Consider the following 12,283-nt stretch of genomic DNA (forward strand, 5'->3'; position numbering starts at 1 on the left):
CCCAATAAGGCCCTTTGGAGAGACAGAGAGAGAATATGCCAGCACACACCCAGCGCCAACTGACACTGGAAACAAAATCCCAGATAAAACAGCGCTTTTATATAAATATATATATATATATAAATAAATATATATATATATACATACATACATACATACAAGGAGTTCCTGCACTCTCACAATATTAAAGTCAACTGCTGGGGTGCCTATCAGAGTCCAGTCACAGAGGAGACCGGGCCCATAGTACAATACAGGAAATCCCACTATCGTGGGAAAAGATAGCACTCTCCAGACTAAATATCCAATAAAGTAAAAGGTAAATTTAATGCAAAGGTAGTCTCACAGTTCATATGAAGTATCAAAACGATCTCCAGCGATTTCCAACGTTTCGGTCCCTGGCGGGGCCTTTTTCAAGGAATAAACACAGTCAACAGTGGCAGCGATTCAGCATCAATTCAGCCTTGCAGGAGAACTGGAGACATATATATATATAATATGCTCCGAGGTCTGGCACTCCCTTTAGGTCAATATAATTGTCGCTGGTGCCCTCGCAATGATGGATGCATGTAGAAACTCGGCGGCGCGGCACTCAGCTATGTCAGAAAGAAAGGCACGGAAAGCTTCTTGCTTATCAACGTTTCAATGTATTTTTCACATTTTTGACGAAAATGTGAAAAATACATTGAAACGTTGATAAGCAAGAAGCTTTCCGTGCCTTTCTTTCTGACATAGCTGAGTGCCGCGCCGCAGAGTTTATATATATATATATATATATATATATATATATATATATACACACACACTCCCTGCGCCAATTAAAAGTGCCCCCCCCCCTCTTTTTTGCCCTCTGTCACCGTGTTCAGCAGGGGAGAGTCCGGGAAGCCAGCTTCTCTGCAGTGTGCTGTGGAGAAAATGGCGCTGGTTAGTGCTGGAGGATCAAGCTCCACCCCCTCAGTGGCGGGCTTCGGTCCCGCTCAAATTTTCAATACTGGCGGGGGATTATTTAATATACTGCCTCCGCAGCCCATATTAAAGTTAGCCAGTCCCTAGAGGTATGTTATTGCTGCCCAGGGCGCCCCCCCCTGCGCCCTGCACCCATCAGTGCCCGCTGTGTGTGTTGTGTGTGGGAGCAATGGCGCGCAGCGGTAACGCTGCGCATTACCTCAGAGAAAAAGATCTGAAGTCTTCTGCCGCCTTTGAAGTCTTCTTTCTTCTTATACTCACCCGGCTTCTATCTTCCGGCTCTGTGAGGAGGACGGCGGCGCGGCTCCGGGACGAACGGCGAGGGTGAGACCTGGGTTCCGACCCTCTGGAGCTAATGGTGTCCAGTAGCCTAAGAAGCAGAGCCTATCATTTAAGTAGGTCTGCTTCTCTCCCCTCAGTCCCACGATGCAGGGAGCCTGTTGCCAGCAGTGCTCCCTGAAAATAAAAAACCTAACAAAATTCTTTTTCAGATTAACTCAGGAGAGCTCCCCTGTAATGCACCCAGTCTCCTCTGGGCACAGGATCTAACCGAGGTCTGGAGGAGGGGCATAGAGGGAGGAGCCAGTGCACACCCATCTAAAGTTCTTTATAGTGTCCATGTCTCCTGCGGAGCCCGTCTATACCCCATGGTCCTTACGGAGTCCCCAGCATCCTTTAGGACGTAAGAGAAATAATAGCAGGTTCTGTCAGAAACTTGAAGCATTAAACAATGTAAGGGAGAGACTATGGATCACGCTTAGCATGAATGGCTTGCACTGGAGGAACACACTGAACTGTTGAGCCAAACTCTGGATACTGCAGACTGTAACTTATCATGCAGGATACAGCAGAAGTTGCTCTGGCAATAAGCAGTGGCCATAGAGAAACTTATGTAGGAAGCCCTGGCTACTGATAGGTCTCTGGGGTTATGTGCAGGAGATTTGGACTGGAATTGGTTGAGCATCTGTTTATGTAAGTAAGGTTCATAGAAACAAAGGAATATACTGTATAACGGGCTATAATGAATCCATGTTGAACCTGTCCTCCCACAACAGAACATAAGGACCAAAAGAAACAAACAGGCTTCAGGACAAGAACAAGTTTATCGCAAAATGCCAAACCTTCCTCTAGTTTCTGGACTGGTGAAACCATGACTGCAGAAAGAAGGAATTAATAATATCCCCCTTGGCGAAATTATATTTTGTCTACAGTAGTGGTTCCCAAACTCGGTCCTCAAAGACCCCAAACAGTTAATGTTTTCCAGGTCAACAAGCAGGTGGACAGGTGTATTCATTACTCAGTGACACATTTTAAAAGATCCACAGGTGGAGTTAATTATTTCACTTGTGATTCCGTAAAAAGACCTGGAAAACGTTAACTGTTGGTGATCCTTATGACCAAGATTGGGAACCACTGGTCCACAGGAAGACTTCTAGCCAAAAGAAGATCTAGAATGTATCCCCAACTGATGATGGGTGGACCACTATGTTGCTTGGGTTCTGGCCACCTAGCTACACAAGCCTGTTTTTCTTGCTGCAACCCTACAGGGGAATCAGAAATTGACCCTGGAAGGCTGACTCCAAGTCTTCCTGTAGGAACGAAAGTAGCAAAAATTAGTTGAGTTTAGGGAAACTGGCAAGACAACACCAGTGTCTCTAAAATAAATTCACAACTCTGAACTGACAAGGACCTGTCTAGAGTATGGTAGGTCCTTCAACTGAGATGGAAAAGAGTGTATCTTGCAATTAAACAGCAAATTGTCTGAAATTACCAATTCCATGTGGTCCCTAATGTCTAATGTGTGCCTGACAACAAGCAATAGAGCCTTCTCTCCAATCTTCCCAGAGTTACCCTTACCATGGCCCAAGGGATACTCTGGAACAGACTCTTCAGCCACTTTACCCTCCTCCAGGGGGTGGGTATGGGTGTGGGTATGTGTGTGTGTCAGAATCTCAATTCTACTATGGCGGCACAAGCATCTGCCACACTCCCCAGAGGGCAGTTGCAGGAGACCCTTTGATGAATGTGTCATGCCCTTAGAACATAAAGGATCATTAGGTTCTAACAAAATGGAAGCAAAACGAGGAGCAATGTTCCTGCCCGGTTATCCCATAATGGCCCTGAAGGGAACAGAGGAGTGAGAATCCCTGGATTGGAACCCATTTGACAGGGAGGAAAGTTACCTGCTGCTATTGGCCAATTCCTGACAATGGAAATGTAAGGATGCCCTACTGATTAAACCCTATTACCTCACCATCAGACATTCTGCACCAACTCTCCCCATGTAGGTTCTGTACTAGAGCATAAAACCGCACAGGAAGAGTCTCATACACCTAGCCTCAATATGCCATATGGTGCGAGATACACAGTGCAACAGAGTCACTCCGAGAGGTGTAACATACCTTCTTTTCCTATCAATTTTGAGTCTTATTCGCTTTGCAGACCCAGCTTTAATCTGCAATACAACCAGAACAAGGTCCAAATTGTACTACAGACAATGGGCTGTGACTTTACTGCACAGGAATTTGTTTTAAACATGTATAAAGTCGCAGATGAACTTGGCGTGAGAAAAAAAAGTTGTGGCCACTGTATCGTATCATTGCATGTACACATTCACACACGTGTACAAATTTCGCACATCAAATTGACCAGTGCAATCTAGCAGAGTATGTTGTCGCTTGCAGCTGTTTCATTTTCGCGAATAGGACACACATTTTGATTGAGAAAGACACTTGGCATGTCTGAGTTACCCAGGACTTGGAGGGCCCACATACTGGAAGAACATTTACTCTGGTAAATGTATGCATCTCTAACACGAAAAGGAGCATATGGATAATTTCACCTGCAACACTGCATAACTATGAAACATACCTGTGTTTGTAGTATGAAATTTGCCTGTTTTAGTTCTTTGATTTCATCCTCATATTTAATTTTCATCTCTTCCATTTCTTGCTTACTTTGCTTTTCCTTGCTGAAAGAGTTTTCTTTGGGGGCTGCAGTATACATATGTGCAGCATTTAATTTCTGTTCTACTTTCTGAAGTCTCTGAAGCACAGATAGGTTACTACCGCTGATAACCGAATCATCGAAGACTCCATAAGATATAATGGGAACATTGATCTGCAAATCATTAACACATTAGCTTTTGTCTTGGTGAGTATAGGCAAATAGACATCAACTTAATACACTAGACTTATTAACTTACTTACACATTTATTGCTATTTATATAAACACTAGTTACCAGCCCATCAACATGATGGAACACCATAACAGTAATGTCAGCGCTGGTGACTGTGCGCTCAAATGGTGCAACACTTGAATTGCACAGTCAGGTGCCATCTAGTGGCCGTCAACGCACACAACACTTGAATTCCCCACATAGAGGTGAGGAGCAGAGCTAGCTTTTTATTACATCGGATATAATGCATGACACTGCAGCATCCATTTAAGCAACATTATATAAAACAAAAAGGTGTTAGAACGCTAGACTAGGTTCTGCTTACAGAGAGGTTGTCCCCTAGCGGTAAGGGAAATTCTCTCAGTGGAGAGTCTCCGGAGACGACCGCAGAGCACAGCATGAGTTTCTGAGTTTAGAAACTGAATCTGTCTCAGTGGGCACCTCCTATAGGGGGTAATTCAGACCTGATTGCTGCTGTGCGTTTTCGCACAGACGGTATCAGGTCTGTACTGCGTATGCACTGGTGCATTGGATGACTGCATCGGGTATTGGTGCATAGCGACGGGATGGTGCGAAAAAAGCAATTGCACGGGCGATCGCAAGGTGACTGACAGGAAGTGGGTGGCAACTGACCGTTTTGTAGGAGTGTCCGGGAAAACGCAGGAGGGACCAGGTGTTTGGAGGAAGGTTTTCTGACATCCGCTCCGACCCCGATCATTGCAGCAGAGTTAAGTCCTGGGCTGAGCAGAGACTGCACAAACTCATGTTTGTGCAGCTCTCCAACAAATGCGATTGCACTCTGATCGCAGGGATGCAAAAAACGCACCCTAGCGATCAGGTCTGAATTACCCCCTCAGATGCCACTGGTGCACTACAGGTAATATTAGATAATAGAGTATTGTTCAGAAGTCCCTTTCCCCATTCCTGCACATAAATGGTAACTGCTTGACCGCATTTTTATCCACAGTACTAGAAGCAGTATTGGACCAGTATCTGGTTTAGAAAATAAATGCGTATTGAGGTCTTTCTTCTGATTAAGTCACTAAGTTCTGAAAAGGCATCAGTATATTGAAAAATATATGGCTTTGTATAAAACACAATGAAGATGACATTTGAATACCCTAAAATAAAAATAAAAAATGTGCATGCATTGCAGACTAAAATACCTTTAAGTGCTTTACTAATACTTTAGATTCAGGAGGCTACCCCAAAGGACTTCTTTAATTCTATTTTATTGCCAATGGAAAAAAATGGATGACTTTGGGAATAATTCAGTAATGATTGCATTTGCACAGCTGCCCGCAGACAGCTTTGCAAATGCAATCACTAAAAATGCAAATGCGGTAGGTGGTGTTAAACACTTCCTTGCTGCATTTGCGATCCCAGTGCTAGCCAGAGATCAACATCGCAACCAATGGTCATGATGTTCCTCGCAGACTACCAGCTAAATAAGCCTCAGCGTACTCAGGCTGGCCATCACAGGGGGGCCTAGCGAGGCCAACGAAACTGCATCTCGCGAAATGCAGTCCTGGGCTTTGCCACTCCCGGAAAACGGGGTTATCACGCCCTCGTTTCTGGCATTGACAGCCGCCCCCATCCCTCCCCCCCGAATGCCTCTGTTCACATTACTACGATGTGATTGCAGGACCCATTTTGCACATGTGCAGAAGGGGTCCTGCGTGTGCGCAGTTTCTTGATTATCGGGAAACTGCATGTTGCAACTTGAATAAGCCCTTTTGTTAAGGGCGTCTACATAAAATCAGATTCGGGATCCCTTGCAAATCCAATAACCAGTATCAGGTTATGCAGTACTTTTGGTGGACCTATTTACCTTTAGGAATTCTGCAGTAGGTTAACTAGGGTGGGAATCATTTTACATCATGATAGGCAATGACATTATGCTTTGTGCCAAGCCTAGTCTGGCATAGCCAATACACCAAGGCTTAATGAGCCAAAATAAGACGCATATCAGTCGGCCAAGTCTATCTAGGCTGCTTCTCCAGTGAATTGGCAGACCCCTAGCATACTCTACTTACTCACACAGTCTGCCTCTCCAGGTCTGAGGGTACTGCACATATGCAGTAACGAAAAAAAAAAAAAAAAAATGATTTGGCCTGGAATTAGACTTGTGTTTGTATCTAAATGAGAACTTTTGCGGCCAAAAAGATAAATACATTTATTTCGAGAAATAACAAAAATGTCCTCCGGAATTTAACTCCTTTTCATTGGAAAATGCAAGGGCTTTGATTAAACTATACAGTTCAGTAAGTTAATTCCAAAACATGGTAAAGTGCATGCCATCTACAGTACCTGTCTGTTGTAACCTCATGGAGAATGAAAGAATGAAAGCAGACTTTTCGTTGGAACACATTTATTGGTTGCCAATAGCAAGTCTCTGCATACTTTTTTTTTTATATTTGAGGCACTACCAAGCTGATTCTTCATAAAATTTTCCTTGCCACGTAAACAGGGCCGATTCAGAGAAGTAGGCTAATGCTACTGCAAATGTGATTTTCCACACAATGCAACTGCAGATATCAGCAAGTGAAGCTGGCACCCAGAAATGAAGAGATGCCGACTGGAGCTACCGCAACTCATTCGCAATTGCGTACACATACACAGCATATTACGCAAGAACAAGGAACGCTGGGCTTAAGGGTAGCCCTATGGCTACGCAGACTGGACCGGGCAGTAGTCACATGGCACTATGTTTTGTATGTTAGAGCACGCAGTTGACACCAGATACAAGCCTTGAAAATATCCATGACACGCCAGCGTCATACACGTCCCGAAAATGGCATGACATGCCTGCTTTTTTACAACCACTACCCGCTAACACCATGTTAACACCCCAAATGGTAACTTTTTGTCTATCAGTTTGAATCCTCCGTATATGCGGGTTCGCAGCAGCCCCATGATGCGAACGCATCACATCACAGTCTGCTGATAATCACTTCAATCCGTGGAACATCAGGTTTGCAAATGTCTCTGAATCAGGTCCAGGATCCAGTGTTCTGCCAGTGGATGCCTGCACGTTTATCTTATGAATTCCTTAAAGAGGGCCTCCACAACTACAAATTGGCTTCCCAACCTTTTAAGCAATTTTGGGTATGTGTGAGGACTTGGTAGGATAGATAGATAGATAGATAGATAGATAGATAGATAGATAGATAGATAGATAGATAGATAGATAGATAGATAGATAGATAGATAGATAGATAGATATTTTTTTTTAAATCTTAACCAAGGTAATGGGGTCCCTCTAGTTTGCTGCAGTTGAGGATTTGATTCAAAGTGGAACAAATGCAACAATTTTTATTGATGCTGTTCAACAAGATTCATCAGCAGAGGTGCTCTGTAGAATTAGGATTAACCCTACCATTTCCACTGATACAAAGCCGCAATTGCAAATATCCAGGGCTGTAACAAGGGGAGGGGGCTCTAAGGGGACACGCGCCCCGGGTGCAGTATTTGAGAGGGCGCCAAGGAGTTACAGAGGAGCAGGGTTTTTTTTTTGTTTGTTTTTTTACCAGCAGTGCTGTGCTGATTCAGTGACACAGCAGACAGCTCCCCGTGCAATGTCTCTGACCCGCCTGTCTGCCCACAGAAGGCTCCGACGCTGTGCAGGTGAGCTCCAGTACCTGGGATCTCTCCTATGCCGGTTACTGTCTTAAACTCTCTTCTTTGCCATGTAGAGCTGCGACTAGCGTGCGGTGCACTGTACAAGCTATAGTAGTGCACTGTGCTCCCAGTTAGCAGTATCAACCTCCGCTTTGCGTCCCAGATGGGGGGACTTGGTGTAGCTTATAGGGAATGTAGTGTAGTGATGTAGTGTACCATATAGGGTATGTAGTGTAGTAATGTACTGCAGTATATAGGGGTATGTAGTGCACTGACGCGGTGTAGCATATAAGGGGATGTAATGTAGTAATGTAGTGTAGCATATAGGGTATGTAGTGCAGTGCATAGGGGCATGCAGTGTAGTGATGTAGTTCAGCGTGTAGGGGATGTAGTATAGTGATGTGGTGCAGTGTATAGGTGACTGTAGTGTAGTGATGTAGTTCAGCATGTAGGGGATGTAGTATAGTGATGTAGTGCAGTGGATAGGGGAATGTATTGCAGTGATGAAGTGTTATGCTATAGTGCAATGCATGGGGACACAGAGGAGCATGTAGTTGAGCACGCCGCTGGAGGTGCATGTGACGCGTAGTGCATTTGAGGCACATAGGGGAATACTGTCCAATAGTATCACCTTTTTTATATTTTTTGATAATCTGATTATTTTAGTCTGACAGAGTTTGGTTTGTAGGTGTGGTTGTTGTTTTTTTTTTGTTTGTTTTTTGGGGGGGTTTAGGGGGTTTGCCAAACTTCTGCCTTGCCCCGGGTGACGAAAATCCTAGTTTCGCCCTCGCAATATCATGCAGATCACTTGCAGGTAGTTTTTTTTATTCTTCCAATTTTGGGAATAAATTTACCAACGCTTCTAAGATTGACAAGTGGTGGCGTTACCCATAGCGACCAATCAGAATCTATAATTTCTCTATTGCATTCTAGAAAATGATAGACTTTGATTGGCTGCTATGTACACCACTACTTTTCTGGTTTAGTAAATCTATCCCTCGGTCTTTAACCACTTGCAATCTTAAATTACTACTTGACTATACTATTTTACCTTTTCATTGTCCATGGATTTTTCTAAGTTTATTTTAGCAGCAGTTTCTTGTTGTTGCCATATAGTATCACTGTTTCCACTATCCTTCGGAAAACTGGCCGAATCTTCTGCAAATCTTATGGTTCTGGTAGCAGATAATATTCCTAAAAGAAAAATATTGGGAATAAAAGTTATTTTCAAGGTCTTCATGGCTGGATATAACTCACATCTCAGTGGCCAGATGATATCTAGTTAAAAAGGGAATAATTATGCATTCTTAAAAACTCTGTAAGGAATACATACTATTTCCCGGCGGACAGGATGCCGGCTGTCAAGATACCGACAGCGGCACCCCGCCCACCAGAATGTTGGTAGCGGGTTCATTGGGCTCACCACAGGTTCTATTAACACTCTATGGGTGTTGTGGACACCCACGAGTGAGAATAGTCCCTGCGTGTGTCGGTAATGTCGGCTGTTGGAATTCCGGCGTCGGTATCCTGACTCCCGGGATCACAACAGCCGGCAAAATGATTGCATCCCCTCTCTAAATTTCATTTTCTTTCAGTGCAAATGGGGCATTCAGTTATCAGAACAAGCATAATGAAATAAAAAAACTACCGTATATACTCGAGTATAAGCCGACTTTTTCAGCACTTTTTTTTGTGCTGAAAAAGCCACCTCGGCTTATACTCGAGTCAGTGCAGGCAGAGGCAGAGCAGTGTGAAGGAGGGACATGGAGCGCACAGCGCGCGGCGCTCCTGTGTCCCTCCTGCATCTCCGGCGGCAGCAGCGGCGGTTCTATTACAGGAAATACCCGTTCGTGACCTCTGATCACGAACCGGCACTTCCTATAATAGACCCGCCGCGGCCGCCGAAGATGCAGGAGGGACACAGGAGAGCCGCGCACGCTGTGTGCTTCGTGTCCCTCCAGAAGACAGCGCGGGATCGACGGAGGGGTAAGTAACAGCACTGTGGGGCATACCTGGCACTTGGGGAGGGAACGTATCTGGCAGCACTGTGGGGGCATATCTGGCAGCACTGTGGGGGCATATCTGGCAGCACTGTGGGGGCATAACTGGCAGCACTGTGGGGGCATATCTGGCAGCACTGTGGGGGCATATCTGGCAGCACTGTGGGGGCATAACTGGCAGCACTGTGGGGGCATATCTGGCAGCACTGTGGGGGCATATCTGGCAGCACTGTGGGGGCATATCTGGCAGCACTGTGGGGGCATATCTGGCAGCACTGTGGGGGCATAACTGGCAGCACTGTGGGGGCATATCTGGCAGCACTGTGGGGGCATATCTGGCAGCACTGTGGGGGCATATCTGGCAGCACTGTGGGGGCATATCTGGCAGCACTGTGGGGGCATATCTGGCAGCACTGTGGGGGCATATCTGGCAGCACTGTGGGGGCATATCTGGCAGCACTGTGGGGGCATATCTGGCAGCACTGTGGGGGCATATCTGGCAGCACTGTGGGGGCATATCTGGCAGCACTGTGGGGGCATATCTGGCAGCACTGTGGGGGCATAACTGGCAGCACTGTGGGGGCATAACTGGCAGCACTGTGGGGGCATATCTGGCAGCACTGTGGGGGCATATCTGGCACTATGAGGGCATATCTGGCACTGAGGGCTGTGTACGGCTAGAGCTGCATTTCCCACCCTAGGCTTATACTCGAGTCAATAAGTTTTCCCAGGTTTTTGTGGTAGAATTAGGTGCCTCGGCTTATATTCGGGTCGACTTATACTCGAGTATATACGGTATTTTAAAACGGGGAGTGTGGCATAGTATTGTACTGCAACAGATATCTCCTTCTTCAGCTCCAAAAATGCTGTTTATTCAACACAGGCTGTAAATTATGTTTTAAAAGGTTATAGATTTATAACCAGCATTGCTGCTACACATGCAGCTTTATGAATAGAGCCCCACCTATTCAGACACAAAAAAATAATCTTTTGCACCTAGTACAACCTAACTGCAAATACTTGGGCTGCTTGTTAATTAAGCCCAATTAAAAGTTTGCGTAAACTGTAATTTACCACATACATTTTAACTTGGGGAAAGACCCTACGCACAGTACTGCTTTTCAATCTATATTTGGGAGAACAAGTCAGGAAGAGCTCAAAAGACATGCATCACTATAATATGGAGGCAAGTACAGAAAACATCTCTGCACTGTACGTATGTTTTAGTATTTAAGTCTTGATTGACATACACACAAAACAACTGCTATCTACTGCAGAATACTACATATGCTTGCAGTCTCTGACAGACCTAGTGAACGAAGGCTCACTAGTCTCCGATAACCAATATCCAACTATACAAAAACACTAAATTGTTGGACACAAACTAAAAGATTCCAAAGAGTAAATATGCTGAAATACTCAGATGTTGACTACTACTGCTGAACATGATTCGAATAAGTAGTGTAATCTGTATACAAATAGTTACATTTCTCCAAGTTTGCCTTCAATCATTTCCACGAAAGATTTTTTCATAACAAATTGAATCAAAAATTGAATTGAGAAGACCACCTGCATCTGGCTGATCTACAGCGGAGTTGATGAACCTAAGAAAGACCCCCATACAATCTGAGATAAAAGCATGATCTTAGATCTTTTTGCAGAGATTGGGACCAGAACAGAGAATCATTATGTGAAGAACTGATGGAGAGCTACAAGTTCCAAAATTCCCATGAAAATAATTAAATGGTCTACAAAATGAAGTGGAGTCCCTGAAAGAAAGACCGGCGGATCTAGAAAACTGTTCAAAATACTGTATAACTCATCAAAACTAATTTCACAGAATTCAACATAACCCCTACAGTTGCTCCAGTGCTTTTATGAAAGATCGACAAAGTTGAAAGTGATCTACAGTAGACAAATACTTAAAAAAAAGCAGAAATGGACTTCTGTTGAGTAGACTGAAGGAAGCGGCTGCATTTTGATTGAGCTCCCTGTCTCCTGCCCAAATCCCGACAGCTGCGGCCGCTGAAAGCAGTTCGATCACAGCCACAAAGACAGGAAACCCCTGAGGAGAAATAAAGGAAAGGCACCAGACCATCACCGGCTTGCTGCTTTGCTCTATTCCACCAGAATCCGGCCTAACGGGCTGTAATCCCATCCAGAGCACCATCTTGAATTGCTCTTCTGGGCACGGCCCTCCGCTGTGGGCCTGCGTTTGTGGTACCCCGAAGTGAATAGTGTATGCCCCTTTAAATAAATGACAGTGTGACTACCAGAGAATACATTTGGCTGGCACAACGTGGGTAAAGGAACGGAGCAGAGAAAGATCACATGTCATGCATAGTGAGGTGGCAGAATCCCATTGCACTAGAGTGGTGAAGCAATAGCGGAGCCTTGTGGGAAGAGGGCAGTGACGCACATGTTAGAATGAATCCATTGTGGGAGACAGACGTGTTCAGAGGGGCAGAGCAGAACCGTTGTAAATGGTGAAAGTCGGGTGGTCACGCATGGCAGTGGAGA

The 12,283-nt window shown here is 44.9% G+C and overlaps 1 protein-coding gene across 3 annotated transcripts in view; it reads right to left on the bottom strand.

The window, feature by feature from the left end:
• Positions 1-12,283, bottom strand: part of CEP162 (centrosomal protein 162) — a 420,302-nt gene that overhangs the window by 160,130 nt on the left and 247,889 nt on the right. For all 3 annotated transcript variants that reach the window (XM_063916918.1, XM_063916917.1, XM_063916916.1), the window contains exons 14-15: positions 8,815-8,957; positions 3,835-4,083 (exon numbers count right to left, since the gene is read on the bottom strand). In XM_063916918.1, the coding sequence (XP_063772988.1) occupies positions 3,835-4,083; positions 8,815-8,957 (392 nt within the window). The remainder of the gene's footprint in view (positions 1-3,834; positions 4,084-8,814; positions 8,958-12,283) is intronic.

The sequence above is a fragment of the Pseudophryne corroboree genome, chromosome 4, assembly GCF_028390025.1.
Source record: "Pseudophryne corroboree isolate aPseCor3 chromosome 4, aPseCor3.hap2, whole genome shotgun sequence".
Taxonomy (NCBI): domain Eukaryota; kingdom Metazoa; phylum Chordata; class Amphibia; order Anura; family Myobatrachidae; genus Pseudophryne; species Pseudophryne corroboree.